The sequence below is a fragment of the Phyllobates terribilis genome, unplaced genomic scaffold (genome assembly GCF_046119375.1).
Source record: "Phyllobates terribilis strain yellow unplaced genomic scaffold, ASM4611937v1 Scaffold_1__5_contigs__length_1240528914, whole genome shotgun sequence".
Lineage (NCBI taxonomy): Eukaryota > Metazoa > Chordata > Amphibia > Anura > Dendrobatidae > Phyllobates > Phyllobates terribilis.
Window position 1 is genome coordinate 615,342,392 of NW_027362761.1, and position 19,089 is coordinate 615,361,480.

Consider the following 19,089-nt stretch of genomic DNA (forward strand, 5'->3'; position numbering starts at 1 on the left):
TAGCTGTCAGACTTATATAGCATAGATGGGGCCTTTAAACTTGAGGGACCTCATCTTCTGCTATAACACCCATCAATAAATATTATTATGAAAAAAAACAATAAAAGTACACACATTTGGTATCGCCGCGTCCGGAACGACCTGACCTATAAAACTGTCCCACTAGTTAACCCCTTCAGTGAACACGGTAAAAAAAAAACGAAGCAAAAAACAATGTTTTATCATCATACCGCCAAACAAAAAATGGAATAACACGCGATCAAAAAGACGAATATAAATAAAAATGGTACCGCTGAAAATGTCATCTTGTCCCGCAAAAAACAAGCCGCCATACAGCTTCATCATCCGAAAAATCAAAAAGTTATAGCTCTCAGAATAAAGCGATGCAAAAAAATATTTTTTTCTATAAAATAGCTTTTATTGTGTAAAAGCACCTAAACATAGAAAAACAATATAAATGTGGTACCGCTGTAAACGTACTGACCCGAAGAATAAAGCTGCCTTATCAATTTTACCACACGCGGAACAGAATAAAAATTAAAAAAAAAAAACAATTCCTGAATTGTTGGTTTTTGTTTATTCTGCCTCCCAAAAATCAGAATAGAAAGCAATTAAAAAATGTCACATGCCTGAAAATGGCACCAATAACAACGTCAAGTCATCCCGCAAAAAACAAGCCATCACATGACTCTGTCGGACAAAATATGGAAAAATTATAGCTCTCAAAATATGGCGATGCAAAAACTAGATTTTACAAAATATGTGTCTTTTAGTGTGTGACAGCTGTCAGTCATAAAAACCCGATATGATTCTGGTTTCTCTGTAGTCGCACCGACCCGAAGAATAAGGTCGTCTAATCACTTATACCGCACTAGGAACGGCGTAAAAAATAAGCGTTAGGGCTGGGGTTGGTGTTAGGGTTGTGCTAATGTTTGGGTCAGGGTTAGGGTAGGGTTAGGGTTGTTTTTTTTTTTCAAAAAAGACGATATGGCAACTAGTGTTGAACGCAAGTGCTCGCTACTTGAGTTTGCATCGGGTGTTCGGGTATGCATTGAGTATCGCGGGTGCTCGAGTCTCCGCCCCATATGCTTCGTGGCCAAAAAAACCTCGTGTGGATTGCCTGCCATGCACGAGCGATCCCCGCATGTTTTTTTTGGGGTGTCTAATAACCGTGAAACATGCGGGCGGCGACTCGAGCATTTCACTTCAGCACCCGCGATACATGGTGCATACCTGAGTACCCGATGCAAACTCAAGTAGCGAGCCCTTGCGCTCAAGACTAATGACAACTTATTCAATATGATGACGTATTGTCATCAAATTCTGTGTCGTACCTCTGGGTTCAAAATGTTCACTATACCCCTTGATAAAATCCTTGAGGGGTGTAGTTTCCAAAATGGGGTCACTTGTGGGGGGGGGTTTCCACTATTTAGGCACATCAGGGGCTCTCCAAACGCGACATAGCGTCCGCTCTGGATTCCAGATGATTTTGCGTTCAAAAAGTCACACAGTGCTCCTTCCCTTCTGAACTCTGCCGTGCGCCCAAACACTGTATTTTCCCTACATATGGGGTATTGGCGTACTCAGGAGAAATTGCACAAAAGTTTTTGGGGTCCATTTTCTCCTCTTACCCTTGTGAAAATAAAAAAATTGGGGCTAAAACATCATTTTTGTGGAAAAAGTTTGATTTTTTTATTTTCATGGCTCCATGTTATAAACTTCTGTAAAGGACCTGGGGGTTCAAGGTGCTCACCACACATCTAGATAAGTTCCCTGAGGGGTCTAGTTTCCAAAATGGTGTCACTTGTGGGGGGTTTCCACTGTTTAGGCACATCAGGGGCACATCCGCTAATTATTCAAGCAAATTTTACATTCAAAAAGTCAAATGGCGCTCCTTCCTTTCCGAACCCTGCCGTGCGCCCAAACAGTGGTTTTCCCCCACATATGGGGTATCTGCTTACTCAGGAGAAATTGCACAACAAACTGCATGGTGCAATTTCTCCTGCTACCTTTATGAAAATGCAAAATTGGGGGCTGAAAAACATTTTTGTGGGAAAAATGTGAAAATTGTATTTTTACGGCTCAATGTTATAAACTTCTGTGAAGCACCTGGGGGTTCAAGGTGCTCACCACACATCTAGATAAGTTCCCTGAGGGGTCTAGTTTCCAAAATGGTGTCACTTGTGGGGAGTTTCCACTGTTTAGGTACATCAGGGGCTCCCCAAATGCAACATGGCGTCAGCTAATTATTCAAGCAAATTTTACATTCAAAAAGTCAAATGGGGCTCCTTCCCTTCTGAACCATGCCGTGCGCCCAAACAGTGGTTTTACCCCACATATGGGGTATCTGCTTACTCAGGAGAAATTGCACAACAAATTTTGGGGTCTATTTTTTCTTATTACCCCTGCGAAAAAAAAAAAATGAGAAATCGCTGGTCAACTTTTAACCCTTATAGCTCCCCAATAAAAAAAAATATTGGTTCCAAAATTGTGCTGATGTAAAGTAGACATGTGGGAAATGTTATTTATTAACTATTTTGTGTGACATATCTCTCTGATTTAAGGGCATAAAAATTCAAATTTTGAAAATTGCAAAATTTTCAAAATTTTTGCCAAATTTCCATTTTTTTCACAAATAAACGCAAGTGATATCGAAGAAATGTTACCACTATCATGAAGTACAATATGTCACGAAAAAACAGTCTCAGAATCAGGGGGAACCGTTGAAGCGTTCCAGAGTAATTACCTCATAAAGTGACAGTGGTCAGAATTGTAAAAATTAGCCTGGTCATTAACGTGCAAATCACCTTGGGTTGTAAAGGGGTTAAGTAAAGAAAAAAAAGAGGTCAGTTACGCCCTTATAGCTTGTTTACTCTCTGCAGGAGTGTTTCTTTCTGGGAGTACTACTCTGCAGGGAGATTTGATTGAATTTCCGGTATTTGTGGATTGTGGTTCCACACTTAATGTGATTGATAAAGGGTTTTTGGAAAACCTTAAATTGAAATCCAAACCTTTATCATCACCTATTTCTGTGGTTGCAATTGATAACACTCCTTTGAAATGTATTACTCAAAAGACTGCTGCATTTCCTCTCACTATCAATTGAGGTCACCAAGAAATTTTGGACTTTGTTGTTTTGGATAATTTTCCCTCTCCAGTTGTTCTAGGATTGCCTTGGTTAAAACTGCACAATCCTTTATTGGACTGGTCTGCTAATGTGATTAAGTCTTGGAGTCCGAAGTGCTATGATAAATGTTGTAATGGTTGCATTGCGGCTGTGGAAAAAGGGGAATTACCTGTACCTATTCAAGATTTTTGGAGGTTTTTTTCGGAGGAGTCACAAGTTTTACCTCCTCATAGGGATTATGATTGCGCCATTGAGTTTGTTCCGGGTGCTACTCTTCCCAAAAGTCGCTTGTTTAATCTGACTATCCCCGGTACTAAGAATGTTAAAGCCGATGCTTTATCTCGCAGCTTCTCTCCTACGGTCGGTGCCGAGGAGGAGGAGAGCATTTTGCAGAAAGGAGTTGTGATGGCGGCATTGGACTCCGTTTTGGAGAATGGGATTCTGAATGCTCAAGATGATGCTCCATCTAACACTCCCCATGGGAGGTTGTTCGTTCCTAGAGCCTTTAGGAGATATTTGTTTGAGGAGTATCATGAGTCTCGGTTGGCAGGTCATCCAGGAGTTTCGGAGACTAAGAGACTTATCAGTCGCAGTTTTTGGTGGCCTGGATGGCAGAAGGAAGTCATCAAGTGGGTGCGTCAGTGTACTGTGTGTGCTAGGTCAAAGGCTTCACATACTCCTGCTGCGGGGTTGCTTTGTCCTCTGGAGGTTCCTAGTGCGCCTTGGACGCATCTCACTATGGATTTTACTACTGATCTTCCTGTGTCCGAGGGTTTTACTGTCATCTGGGTGGTCGTGGACCGTTTTAGTAAGATGTGTCATTTGGTTCCATTCATTGTTACCCTCCACCAAGACACTCGCTAAGGCGTTTGTTAAGGAGATTGTCAAGCTCCATGGCGTTCCTACGGATATTGTTTCTGATAGATGACCTCAGTTTGTGGCTTAATTTTGGCATGCTTTTTGTGACAGGTTGGGAGTCCATTTGTTATTTTCGTCTGGTTATCATCCGGAGTCGAGTGGACAGACTGAAAGAAAGAACCAGGATGTTAAACAGTTTTTGCGTTGTTTTGTGGCAGTCAATCAAGAGGTGTGGTCTGAGTTTCTGCCTCTCGCAGAATTTGCTCTTAACAATCATACATCCTCCTCTGCTGGGTGTTCTCCTTTTTTTAGTTTTACTGGGAGACATCCGTCTTTTGGTTCGTTCTGCAGATTGGGGTCGGCGGTGCCGGAGGAGGAGAATTTTTCCGGTGATTTTTTTCTGTCTGCTGTTAGGTTGGATGTCCCTACTTCCTGGAAGATTAATCCTGTGTTTCATGTTTTCTTGTTGAAAAAGGCTGACGTTTCTAATAGGGACGCCACTGTCTCAGTTCCTCCTGTGGTGGAAGACGACGAATATGAAATTTCTCGTATTTTGAATTCTAGATGGCATAGAGGGAGATTACAGTATCTTGTCCCCTGGAAGGGTTTCGGTCCCGAAGACAACTCCTGGGTAAGGACGGATGATGTCTCTGCTCCTAGGCTTGTTAAAGCTTTCCACAGGAGGTTTCCTGATAGGCCTGGGCCTGGAGGATCCGGAGGATCCTCATAGAAGAGGGGGTACTGTTAGAACCCTCCTGTTAGTTTTTGCTATCTTGTGTTTTGCGGTCACGTGACCATCTGCCTATTGTTATGCACACGCCCGGACTGACTGGCGTGTGCATAATTAGTGATCCCACTGTGCCTTGAACCGGAGAGTGCCTGGAGGGGCGTAACTAAGTATCAACCCGATCCCAGGTCGCACGCCGGCTACGACGCCGTGCACCAGAGAGGAACCGAGCAGAGGGACCAGGTGCCACTCCAGGTCAGACACCAGACACGGCTGTTGACCCACACCGGGGAATACAGGAACAGGCAGGTTAGAGCACAGGCTGGGTAGGGTCCAGTACAGACTGGGAGACGGGTTCAAAGCCGCAGATGCAGTAATCAAGCAGAGTAAAGCGAAACCGCAGGTGCAGAGGACAAGGCTGAGCAGAGCGAAACCGCAGGTGCGGTGGACAAGGCTGAGCAGAGCGAAACCGCAGGTGCGGTGGACAAGGCTGAGCAGAGCGAAACCGCAGATGCGGTGGACAAGGCTGAGCAGAGCGAAACCGCAGGTGCGGTGGACAAGGCTGAGCAGAGCAGAGCGAAACCGCAGATGCGGTGGACAAGGCTGAGGTGAGCGAAACCGCAGATGCGGTGGACAAGGCTGAGCAGAGCGAAACCGCAGATGCGGTGGACAAGGCTGAGCAGAGCGAAACCGCAGATGCGGTGGACAAGGCTGAGCAGAGCGAAACCGCAGATGCGGTGGACAAGGCTGAGCAGAGCGAAACCGCAGATGCGGTGGACAAGGCTGAGCAGAGCGAAACCGCAGATGCGGTGGACAAGGCTGAGCAGAGCGAAACCGCAGATGCGGTGGACAAGGCTGAGCAGAGCGAAACCGCAGATGCGGTGGAGAAGGCTGAGCTGAGCGAAACCGCAGATGCGGTGGAGAAGGCTGAGCTGAGCGAAACCGCAGATGCGGTGGAGAAGGCTGAGCTGAGCGAAACCGCAGATGCGGTGGAGAAGGCTGAGCTGAGCGAAACCGCAGATGCGGTGGACAAGGCAGAGCGGGCAGGAACCGCCGGAGCAGTAAGTAAGGCAAAGCAGAGATAAACCGCCAAAGCGGTGAGCAAAGACAGAGCAGAGGGGACAGGGCTCTTTTCACACGGAACAGACTGGAAGGGAAAGGCAGAACCAGATACACACAAGGTACTTGCAAAGAAGTAGCGAGTGGACTCCAAACTCACAAACGGAAGTACAGCGACAACGAGTAGGAGGTGCAGGTTCAGACACTGCAGCAAAAGGGAGGAAACGGACATAGAGACAAAACAAGTAACAGGTTAGGAGACAGTTCAGACAGGCACTGTTACTGCAACAAAATACAGGAACGAGCCTAGGTATAGCCAAGTGCTGGTTCAGACACTGCAGAAAAAGGGAGGAAACGGACATAGAGACAAAACAGGTAAGAGGCTAGGAGACAGTTCAGACAGGAACTGTTACTGCAGCGAAATACAGGAACGAGCCTGGGTATACGGCCCCCAGAGGCAGAAACGAACAGGCTAGGAGCGTGTTCAGACAAGCCTGGGAATGCAGCCTCCAGGAAGGCGGACAGGCAGGAAAAAACAGAACAGGACCTGGCACATCAGAGGCAAAAATCCCACTGAGGATAAGAGGCATCAGCTCCAAAGTGGAGCTGGTTTAAATATCCAGTGACAGACAGCAATAGGCTGGAGACGCATTAGGGGTGTGCCCACAGCAGCTACAAGAAACAGGAAGTAACCGGGCCACCGCCCTAAGCAGTCAGAACAGAAACAAACAAACAGCATGAATAGAAGCCAGGCTAGCTGACTGGACTGAAGATCAAGCTTGCAATCTTGCATAGTGAGAGATGGTGCACCATGCAAGCCCGCCACCAGGTATGTTACACCTATATATTCTTGCTCCGCCCTTCTGGATTTGCTGGACTTCAGTGTTGTTTGACTGTCTTTCTAGCCAGGTGCTTCGGTGCCTATCTCTGTCAGTTTGCTTGGTCCTCTGGGACCTTTAGTACTTTTTGTCAGTTTGTCCTTTTTGCTCTGCAACAACTTCTGTTTAGGAGATGTCCCATTTTTGTCCCAGTCCTTAGTTCATTTAGGGACCCCTCCCTTAATTCTATAGGTCTTCGTTCAGACTAGCCGAGGACGAAGGCGGGTCTGTTCACAAGGAACAGGCAGCCCGCTACATCGTAGGGATTCAGCTTAGTCTTACTGTAGGGACAGCTTTCCCCTATCTTCCTTAGTTTATGTTGCAGATCATAACAGCGGAGACTCTTCACTGATCCTAAAATGCAGTTGGAATATGCAAATTATCTCCTCAGGACTCCTCCCCTGGTTTACCGATGTCCTCCTTTCAGCTCCAAGGGCCAAAATCCAGTGTTCTTTGAGCTTGCGGAGACTCTTCACACTTATCCCAAAATGCAGTGGGGATATGCAAATTATCTCCTCAGGACTCCTCCCCTGGTTTCACTCTCACTTTCACACAGTGAGAGTGTCGGCAGCAGAACGGGACAGCGCTGGAAGAGAGAGGAGGTGAGTATGATTGTCTTATTTTTTTTTTTTTGTGGGCAGCATGATGGGGGCTCAAGGGATGCCATACATACCAGGATGGGGGCTCAAGGGGTGCCCTACATACCAGGATGGGGGATCAAGGGGTGCCCTACATACCAGGATGGGGGATCAAGGGGTGCCATGCATACCAGGATGGGGGATAAAGGGGTGCCATGAATACCAGGATGGGGGATCAAGGGGTGCCATGCATACCAGGATAGGGGATCAAGGGGTACCATTCATTCCAGGATGGGGATGAGGGCCACGTATACCAGGAAGGAGGGGCCATACATACCAGGATGGAGGATATTAACAGAATTGGGGGACATTACCCAAATACCAGTGTCAGCAGCAGACCCCCTCCCCCATAACAGGGCATCATGACCACATTTTTTGCTTAATTTTTTTTCCTATTTTCCTCCTCTAAAACCTAGGTGCGTCTTATAGTCCGGAAAATACGGTAGTTGCCTTGATAAACGTTTGACCATTTTTCCTGCTTCCAACACAAATTTTAAAGAGGACTTGTCACTTGCTCCAAAAATTTAGTTAAACATCTTGTATAAAGCCCTGAGCTCCCCTGATTCTTCCGCTGTTTTCCGTTTTGCACTGCGTCACTCTATTGCAGAGATATTCAGATTTGTTCCTTCTGGAGTGCACCATGTGAAATCTCTACTTTGCAGGCCAGCTGGGCTTTCTTCAGAGTCACCCCTCCCAGATGTTGCTAATCACAGCTCGGGATCTGGGAAGACTGGAAAAATCATTTGTCTCTAGAGATGACTGAAAAACGCAGAGATTTCACATAGTGCGCTCCAGGAGGAATAAATGTGAATATCTCTTCAATGGAGTAAGCGCAGAACAGAAAAGAGCAGAATTAGCAGAGCTCAAGGATTTTACAAGGTATTTAACTCCATTTTTTGTTTTCTAGCCAGTGACAAGTCCTCTTTAAAGTGAGACTGTAATTAGGATTTACCCCCTTAATGTGCGTTCTGTGCTATTTCAGTCTTTTTCTAAGGTTTCCTATCATGCCCTTAGGTGTGCTGTAGACATTATTACGGGGGCTCGAGGTCGACTACTTGTGGATGTAGGTCCGCCTTTGTGACTAGTCAATCTCATTTGCATACGGCAATTGTCAGGGATTCCAAGACAGTGACGACACTGGGGAGATCATGCGATATCTCACCGTGGTGTCACGGTGTCAGTGTTTTGTCCGGAATCGCGAGCACACGATCCAGACTACTCGCTACGTGGATATCGGCAAGCGACCAGTGAGCGTATGGCGTCACACCTCTGGGTTCCAAAGCCTGGAATCCGTGTTTAAAGCCCTCCTTACGATCACTGTCAGCTTAACGATATCCCAATTATTAATATTCTCTGCCAACACCGGCCGAGTTTGAAATATAATACTGGCCTGGCCGGACGCCTGCGTTTTGGTAGCGTATACGGCTTCGGGGAGGGGAACGATTACAGAACAAAAGAAGCAGGACTATTAAATTTTATATTTAATCCAAAAGGGAGGAAGTGTTTAAGAAAAATTTAGACAAGTATGTTACAAAGGAGACATTAAAAATACATAAGCAGTTACATAAAATAAACAGGATAAAAAGGTGAAACTTACACTATAAAGTTTTCTGTGACGACTCAGTATAGGTGGAGGAGGGGTTCCCCAGTTTGATTATGCTGTTATCGAACAGGACCCGTTGCTTATAATTCTTATTCTCCTCTGGCAATGAGTGACTCTGTAATGTCCATGAGTTCTCTTTATACCTAAGGGGAGATCTAGCCACACGCCCCCTGTGGTGACATCACGTGGGCCGGTCTCCAGCCTGTACATTTTTATTAAAAACACTAACTTCTGCAATAACTCATCACTCGCTGATCGCAGAAGCATGCAAACTACGCCATTTTTTCCCTTATGTCTTTATCTTCATTTAGAGACCACACATCGCATTGCTGCAGTCTGCTATACTGATGTTTTTGTGCTACAGCTCTAGGTAGCGTTTTTCAGCGCCAGAAAAATATCCCTAGTTGATTCTATCTCTAAAGATATAGGTCCAGTTATTGTCGGACGCATGGACCTTACAATATTTTATATTTTGTTTCGGAGTCAGCGTGGTTACAAATTTTCCTTTGATGCTCGGGAAGTAGCCTCACGGTTACACGCAAATTAGTGCAAGCCTGCTTTTTAATTACCTCCTGCGTCTTTCAGGGACAAGATGCTTGCTTCTTAACGAAGTTATAACACTCCTTGGCTGGCATTTGTTTGTGTAAGCTATTTCTCAGGCGTGTATTAATTGGGGCTTTTGTGCTGAGCAACAGGGAACAGCTTGGTGCTGACGAGTGGTGAGGGGAATAAGGGAGGGGGGTGAATATCTATGTCAGGCAAATATGGAAGAACATTTTCCTTACAGTAATAAAATATTAAAACTCCTTTGTTAATTGCTTGAACACTTTTCTACACTAAGGGCATGATGGGAAGCTTGCTTCGAGAGTGAAATGCCACTGATGGTATATTAAGGGGTAAATCCTGATGACAGGTTCCCTTTAAGAACGATTTATTTGCTGTCTAATCTCTGCCACCCCTGACTTGTGCCAATGTCACCAGTTTATAAGTGTTATTCCCTTTACCCGTCATTGTGTTAATGTTATGGTATGTTGTTGTCTTCCTTATTACTGGTACTTTCACAGACTAGGGTCTTCATTGTGAGCTTCATGAAATAAATGTCGAAATCTCTTTTGTGTGGTAGATTAGATGTGATTTTTTTTTTGTGTCATTCATTCTTATAGGAAATCCTTGTGAGAATAACGGTTTATCACTAAATTGTAAAAAAGAAGATATCAGCAAACACTCTAATGGAGAAAACCTCATCACCCTTCCTGTACCTCCTGGACTTCACAGCACTTCACTTTCTTATAATCCTCCTAATCATGAGGAACCCTCTCCTGAGCAATCTCACATTGTTACCACAACTCCAAGTGACAAAGTGGATAAAAGATTTCTGATGTCAGAAAAGCAACTTACTAAAAGCTCAGCTCAGACACAAAGAAAGCCCAAAGGAGAAAAGCCATACTGCTGTTCAGAATGTGGGAAATGCTTTACAAGTAAATCAAAATTTGTTATACATGAGAGAATTCACACAGGAGAAAAGCCATTTTCATGTTCAGAATGTGAGAAGACCTTCACAGATAACGGGAGTCTTACTAGACATCAGAGAATTCACACAGGAGAGACTCCATTTTCATGTTCAGAATGTGGGAAATGTTTTACAGCTAATGCGAGTCTTATTTTGCATCAGAAAATTCACACAGGGGAGAAGCCATTTTCATGTTCAGAATGTGGGAAATGCTTTACACAGAAAGGGAATCTTATTTCACATCAGATAATTCACACAGGGGAGAAGCCATTTTCATGTTCAGAATGTGGGAAATGCTTTACACAGAAAGGAAATCTTATTTCACATAAGATAATTCACACAGGGGAGAACCCATTTTCATGTTCGGTATGTGGGAAGTCTTTTACAGTTAAAAGGAGTTTTATTACACATCAGAGAAGTCATACAGGAGAAAAGCCATTTTCATGTTCAGAATGTGAGAAGTCATTCACAAATAAAAGGAGTTTTATTACACATCAGAGAATTCACAAAGGAGAGAAGCCATTTTCATGTTCAGAATGTGGGAAATGCTTTACAGTTAAAGCGAGCCTTATTTCACATCAGAGAATTCACACAGGGGAGAAGCAATTTTTATGTTCAGTATGTGGGAAATGCTTTACAAAGAAAAAGAGTCTTATTAAACATCAGAGAATTCATACTGGAGAAATGCTATTTTCATGTTCGGAATGTGAGAAGTCCTTCACAGATAAATGGAGTTTTATTACACATCAGAGAATTCACACCGGGGAGAAGCTGTTTTCATGTTCAGAATGTGGGAAATGCTTTACAAGTAAATGGAATATTATTAGACATCAGAGAATTCACACAGGAGAGAAGCTGTTTTCATGTTCAGAATGTGGGAAATTCTTAACAGGGAAAGCAAATCTTATTGCACATCAGAGAACTCATACAGGAGAGAAGCCGTATTTATGTTCAGAATGTGGGAAATGTTTTAGAAGAAAAACAGATCTTGTTAAACACCAGAGAATTCACACAGGAGAAAAGCCGTATTCATGTTCACACTGTGAGAAATGCTTTACAGATAAATCAAATCTTGTGGGACATGAGAGAATTCACACTGGCGAGAAACCGTATTCATGTTCACTGTGAGAAACGTTTTATACAAAAATGGAATCTTCTTTTACATCAGAGAACTCATGAATTAGAGAAACTGTAATTATATTCACTGTGTTTTACAAATATTAATAAACTGTGGGAGGCCTGAGAGTGTCGTAGATGTATTTCCAGGGCAGTTGAAGGTGTTGGAACACTTTACACTTTAAATTTTTGCTGAATCGATTTGGTTCCCAATCAGATTTCATGGTCAAATCTAATCCAAAACAAATTTGGGGAAGAAAATGTGAAAAGGGAAAAAAATGAAATGATTTGGATGTTTAAAAACCCTAGAACGCATACCTGGGGCCTCGCAGGCCCGCCCTGTTAATTGTTTTCTATTTTCTGCAAGATTACTTTAGTTAGAATTTTAGTTAGAAGACCTTCCAGCAGCTTGAGCATGTTAAACTGGTCACATCATGGAAGAGTGGCTGCAAAGCTCAATAAAATGACCTTGAGCAGCCTTAAGCAGGCACCAAAACGGGCGGACATACAGCCTGTGTAACTGTACTGGGGCCCGGAGGTGGAGAGGGACCCTTGCAGGCGCATACTGCCCATAGCAGCATCCCACACAGCCATTATGGAGACACTCATTAAAGATTACGGGCAGGAGTGAAAGGGGCCCAGTGTCAAGCAGCATGGGGCTGCTCTCACCTCCACTGGTAACCATTCTGACACCCAGAGCTGGGGAGAGAGCAGTGTGCAGAGGGCAGGACTGTGGACTTCAAAAAGATGGTGTATCATGCAGGCAGAGAGACGCTGGCCAATGAACGCTTTCCTCACCAGACTGGTGAACACTCACTGACTGCAGCTTCTGTTCTCTTGCATGACACGTCCCAATGGTGAGTGTTCTCACTGACTGCAGCCTCTGTCCTCCTGCACGGCACGTCCCAATGGTGAATGTTCACCTGTAGTCAGGGGGCCCAGGCTGCCCAGAACACTGCGGACAATAGTGGTGGAAGAGCAGAACTTACAGTATTTCTCCTGCTCCCGCCACTGTTCCATTCCCAGCATGATATCATAAAGAAGAGGTCGGGCGAGGAGGCTCACTGCTCAGGACAACTTTGCATGATGTGGCCAGCCACCTCCATAGTTCATCTGAACACCTGATATAGAAGAGTAGTATTTGTGTATGTGTTTATGTAGGTGTGTGTATCTTTGTGTATGTTTGTACGGTATATGTGTATGTATATGCATACATGTTTATGTACAATGTATGTGTGTGTGTATGTACAGTGTGTGTGTATTTACGGTATGTGTGTATGTATATGTACATTGTGTGTGCATGTACGGTATATGTATCTGTGAATGTACAGCATGTGCATATGTATGGTATATGTGTACTTGTGTATGTACGTTGTGTGTATGTATGTACGGTATATGTGTGAGCATGTACGGTATATGTGTATGTAAATGTGTGTGTATGTATGTGTATTTGTGTATGCCCGGTGTATGTGTGTATACGGTATTTGTGTGTGTATGTATGGTATGGTATGTGTACGTACATTATGTGTTTGCATGTACGGTAAATGTGTGTGAAAATGTGTGTATGTACGGTATATGTGTTCTGCTGCTATTCATTGGTATATATATCTCAATCATCTACATTTTTTAAGCCATGACGCTTTAAGGTCATCACACTTACTTGACCAAGTTTTATGATCCATGTAGATCTGCTAGTCTGTTTTTGTTTCTGCAGTTTTATTGTCTCCTCTTGTCTTCAGCTAGCTGATTGCTAACGCGCTAAATCTGTGTTAGATCTAAGCACATATGACTCGCCCCCTGGGCCGTGGGGCACTCGGAACCGTGCAATAGGGAGACTATGGGGGTAGTAGTGGCAACCCGGTCCGTGGCTCAGGGTGGTCAGACCAGTGGCAGTCCTTTATAAGTTTTAAGTGATGTCCGACTACGCCACCCGTGGATTGCGGTCAGGGCTAACCGCCGCTGCAGTGCAGACTGCTGGGGCTGATATAAATGTGCGGCACTGAATAGTTCAACTCCCCACGGGAGGAGTATGGCCCCAGGGCAGAATATATAATGGATGATGGAGGGGATGATTCCGACCGCGATAGCCAGGAAACGGAGGCCTCTTAAACAGTTCAGGGTCTTTATTAGAACAGGTAATATGACCCAGAAACAGGCCCGGCTAGGAGGGGGGCCTGGATGTCTGAGAACAAGTGGGAGGCTGGCCCTGGTCAGGGTGAGGGTGTAGGCCTACCGTGCTCTCTGTGCTCCTTTTGGCTATTTCCCTCCTTGTAGTGTAACAGCCCACGTTCCCGAGCTCACCGTGTCCTCTCGCCCGTATGGCTTGCAACTTGGGTCCCTTTCTACTCCCGGCCTGGTACGGCTTTGCTGGTCCCTTCTGCTGTGGCGGAGCCTCTGGGCTTCTTAGGCCAAGGAACATACAGTCCCCTGCGGACTGGTTATCTGCTGTAGGACGTGGAATCCTCACAGCCCCAGACACCAAAGTCTGCTAGATTAGTCTCTTTGTCTGCCAGGACAGGCGCACTTCGCCTCTTGTCCCTGGCTCGTGGCTCTCCTACTGCCACACGTCCTCTTCGGCTGCAACACAACTGTCTGTCCCTGCTCTGGGACACTTCTCTATCCAGAGACAGGTTGTCCAGTTCTCCCTAACCCTGCCCCCAGCTCCAGCTTTTATAGGGGCAGCCTGCTCCCCCTACTGGCCTGAGACAGGAGGTATTGCATGCTAATGTTCCTTGACTAGAGAACCTCCCCCTTGCTCTCAGACACAGCTATATTATATTTGTGGCATCCAGGCCAGGGTGACACATTCCCCCCTAGTAGAATTTAGTACTCTGGGACTAAACAATAAACAAAGATAATATGCATGACCATAAAACATTAACAGACAGACGACGCACAGGTTGAGTTCTTAAGGTCACAGTGTGGTCTGTGACCGGGTGTCCATATCACCAACGCAATGGGGAGCCTTAACCAGGTGGGGGTCTGTCCTAGCCCCAAGTCCTTTACATTCTTAGTTCATCCCTTGGTCAGGCTCCGAACGCAGTCCATACAAAGTCCCGGTTATTAAAAGTCCATAACCTTTGAGTCCGTACGGTAACTGTAAGAACTGAAACACAGAATTACCAATCATGCATGTAACTTTGCAAACATTTCAACACTTGGTGACAGGGTTATGTACAGTTTTAGTGCACCCTATAGTCTCCAGCGAGCGGGTATCTGCCCCTTTGTGCTCCTAGTTGACCTCCTTAACCCACTGTCTGGTGGTGGACCGACTTGGCTTTCCCCACTAGCGTTAGGGGTACAGCTACCAGCTGGACTTACAGGCAGGGCAGGCAGCTCTCTGCGGGTCCTTTGGCTTACCGCAGGCATGGCAGGCTCACTGTCAGCAGAGGGTTGATTCTCCTGGGCTGCTGGTACCGGCTCTTCTGCCTCTGGAACTGCTTGCTCTTCTTCACCTTCCAGCTCTGGTGTAGGTTGTTGCTGAGCCGGTTGCAGGAAATGCAGGACGGGTACCACTATGGCATCGTTTATTCGAGTCCAGGACTAAGGGAACTCTCCGAGAATGGTGCTGATCATTTCTTCCTTGTCCTCTGCGGGTTCAAGGTTACTTTGATCCTCTTCTGCACTATGGAGTTGCTCGGGGCACCTTTTTAGGTGGTCTCTGGAGGCGGTACTAGTGGTTTCTCCTCCATCCTTGGTGATCACGCACACCTTCGGGTTGTCGTGATCAGACTGCAGTACGGTGTAGGGTTCCCTTTCCCACTGGTCGTCCAACTTGTGAAGCCTTCTCTTTCGCTTCAGGACCTGCTCACCAGGTTCTAGGGGACCAGCAGGGGCGTGTTGGTTGAAGAGTTTTTCTTGCCTCTCTCTCACCTCTCCACACTCTCCTGTACCTTCTTGTACTGCAGTTGCCTTTCCGTATCCCAGTCCGCATCCGGGGAGGTGTCCTCAGGTGTTAGGACTCCCATCTCCAGGTCTACGGGCAGCTTACCTGGTCTGGCTCGCATCAGGTAAGCCGGGGTGCAGTTCGTAGCATTCACCGGGATATGGTTGTATAAGTCTATTAGATCCGGCAGTTTTTCTGGCCACAGGCTGCGTTCCTCCAGGGGCAACGTCTTCAGGAGATCAATGACTATATTGTTCATTTTCTCACACATCCCGTTGGTTTGTGGGTGGTAAGGCGTTGTATGAATTTTCTTACAGCCATAGAGGTTGCAGAACTCTTGGAAGATTTCGGCTTCGAACGCTGGACCCTGGTCTGTCAGGACCTGTTCCGGATACCCGTGTGGACGGCAGAAGTATTGCTGGAAGGCTCTGGCCGCCGTTTGGGCTGTCAAGTCTTTCACCGGGACCACCACTAGAAAACGGGAATAGTGGTCCACGATTGTCAGGGCGTAGATGTATCCTGACCGGCTTGGAGCCAATTTGACGTGGTCCAGAGCTACCAGTTCAAGAGGCTGCTGGGTGACGATGGGCTTCAAGGGTGTCTTCTGGCTGGTGCGGTCTTTTCTCCTTAAGTTACCAGGGCCACAGTCCCTGCACCACTTCTCTGCAGCCCCTCTCATGCCGACCCAAAAGAACCGTCCTCTTAGCAGGAACTCCAGTTTATTCCAACCGAAGTGCCCCGCTCTGTCATGGTAAGCCCCCAGGACCATAGCTGCATCCCGCCTTGGGACCACGACTTGCCAGGTCAGCTCGTGTGTCCGGTGGTTGACAAGTCTTCTGCACAACTTGCCTTCATAGAGGAACAGCTTGCTCTTCTCTTTCCATAGCTGCTTGGCTTCCTCTGGAGCATCCGGATCTAAGCGGGCGTCTTCCTGGGTCAGCAGATCTTTCACCAGGCGGATTGCAGGGTCACTATCTTGGGTCTTGGCCCAGCTGTGATGAGGTAGGGGATTGATCATAACGGTTGTTAAATCTTCCTCCTTCACGCGGTGGGAGTATTGAGCGGCTCCGTACTGGTGAAACGCGGGGAGTTCTACCTCCTCCAGCTCTTCTGGGTCTTCGTCACCTTCAGGTAAGTGAGGCATTCTCGATAGGGTGTCAGCGTAGGCATTGGTTTTGCCTGCCCGGTACTTGATCACAAAGTCATAATTGGAGAGACGGGCCATCCACCGCTGTTCCAGGGCACCAAGTCTTGCACTGTCTAGGTGTGTTAACGGGTTGTTGTCCGTGTACACAGTGAACTTTGCGGAGGCCAGGTAATGCTTGAAGCGTTCCGTTATGGCCCACACCACCGCCAAGAATTCTAGCTTGAAGGAGCTGTAATTCTCCGGGTTCCTCTCGGTGGGCCTCAGCTACCGGCTGGCGTACGCGATCACCCTTTCTCTGCCCTGTTGGTTTTGTGACAGTACGGCTCCCAGTCCCACATTACTGGCGTCTGTGTGGAGAATAAAAGGCTGGCCATAATCAGGGTAGGCCAGGATCTCATCCCCTGTGAGGGCCATGTTCAACTGGCGGAAGGACTCCTCTTCCGGTTTATCCCACTTGAAGGGTGGCTTTTGGCTTCTGGACTTAGACTGTCCTATCAGGAGGTCCTGCATAGGAGCTGCCATCTTAGTGAACTCGGGGATGAACCTTCGGTAGTAGCCTACCAACCCGAGGAATTGCCTCACTTCCGTGATGTTCGAAGGGCTTGGTCAGCTCTTGATTGCCGTGACCTTGTCAGGGTCGGGGGCTACTCCTTCCACACTTACCACGTGCCCTAGGTACTGGACCTTCGGTTTTAACAGGTGACACTTTGATGGTTTCACCTTCAGGCCATAGCCTGCCAGGGCTTCGAACACCTCGGCCAGGTGCTTTAGATGGTCCTCGTAAGTCTTCGAATAGACGATCACGTCGTCCAGGTAAAGGAGGACCTTCTCGAAGTTTCGGTGCCCTAGACAGCATTCCATCAGCCTCTGGAAGGTCCCTGGTGCGTTGCAGAGCCCGAAGGGCATACAGTTGAACTCGCTCAGTCCCATTGGGGTGGTGAAGGCGGTCTTCTCCTTGTCAGCCTCTGCCACAGGAACCTGCCAGTACCCGCTAGTAAGGTCCAAAGTAGAAAAGAAGTTAGCTGATTTTAGTGCGGCTAAAGACTCCTCTATTCTAGGCAGCGGATATGCGTCTTTGTGGGTGATACGGTTGATTTGTCTATAGTCCACGCACATTCTCATGGTGCCGTCTTTCTTTTTTACCAGAACCAGGGGGGCTGCCCAGGGGCTACAGCTATCTCTAATGACCCCAGATTCTTTCATTTCTCTTAGCATGCCCTTGGCGTTCTGATACTGTGCAGGGGGTACAGGCCTGTGTCTCTCTTTTATTGGTGGGTAGCTCCCCGTGGGGATATGGTGTTCTATCCCTTTTACTCTGCCGAAGTCTAGCGGGTGCTTACTAAAAATTCTCTCGTACTCCTGGACCACCCGGTAGACTCCTTGTTTTTGGTACAGGGGAGTGGAGTCAGCACCCACATGGAGTTTCTGACACCAGTCCTCCTTTTGTTTCTGGGAGCCATTACCCTCCGCCTGTGGAGATTGAGGCAAAGGCTCCACGGCCCTGATAGCTTTGTGTTTGACAGCAAACAGTTTGGCAAGTGTAGCGTACCTGGGTAAGTGTACCTCCCTCTCCCCAATGTTGAGAATGCGGACGGGCACCCTCCCATGATGGACATCAACCACCCCCCGGGCTGTCAAAATGGTGGGCCTGCTGTCTGAGTACACGGGTTCTACCATGGCTTGGTAGTCTCTACCTCTCAACCCGATTGCAGTCCGACACCAGATCATCATTTCACTTTTGGGAGGCATGGAAATGGGGAATGGGTCACTCAGTCTTACGCTACCGATCTCACCACCGGACAGTTCTACCTGCTGCAGTCTCATCAGGGCGTTTATCTCTTTGTTGAGGACTCTCTGTTGGCTGGAACTAGCATTCACCGCCACCTGTTGTAGAATTACAATTACCTGTGAAAGACAATTTTCAATCACGTTAGTACCCACAGTTATTTTAGGGTGACTTTCACAATGTCCACAATAATTACTCCCTGTGCCGGTAGTTCAACTTTACCAATTTTATCCCCTTTACCCCCGAGGGTGGTTTGCATGTTAATGACCGGGCCAATTTTTACAATTCTGACCACTGTCACTTTATGAGGTAATTACTCTGGAACGCTTCAACGGATCCCCCTGATTCTGAGATTGTTTTTTCGTGACATATTGTACTTCATGATTGTGGTAAAATTTCTTCGATATCACTTGCGTTTATTTGTGAAAAAAAACAGAAATTTGGAGAAAATTTTGAAAATTTTGCAATTTTCAAACTTTGAATTTTCATGCCCTTAAATCAGAGAGATGTGTCACACAAAAGAGTTAATAAATAACATTTCCCACATGTCTACTTTACATCAGCACAATTTTGGAACCAAAATTTTTTTTGTTAGGGAGCTATAAGGGTTAAAAGTTGACCAGCGATTTCTCATTTTTCCAACAAAATTTACAAAACCATTTTTTTAGGGACCACATCACATTTGAAGTCACTTTGAGAGGTCTTTATGACAGAAAATACCCAAAAGTGACACCATTCTAAAAACTGCACCCCT

General features: G+C 46.4%; 2 protein-coding genes across 2 annotated transcripts in view; both read left to right on the top strand.

Annotated features, from left to right (window-relative positions):
* LOC141272763 (uncharacterized) overlaps positions 1-19,089 on the top strand; it is a 158,610-nt gene that overhangs the window by 14,440 nt on the left and 125,081 nt on the right. The window lies entirely within an intron of this gene.
* The window catches only part of LOC141272807 (uncharacterized), an 85,980-nt gene that overhangs the window by 12,242 nt on the left and 54,649 nt on the right, over positions 1-19,089 (top strand). Inside the window, 1 exon segment of the mRNA XM_073683880.1 lies at positions 10,054-11,499. Coding sequence (XP_073539981.1) covers positions 10,054-11,499 — 1,446 coding nt within the window.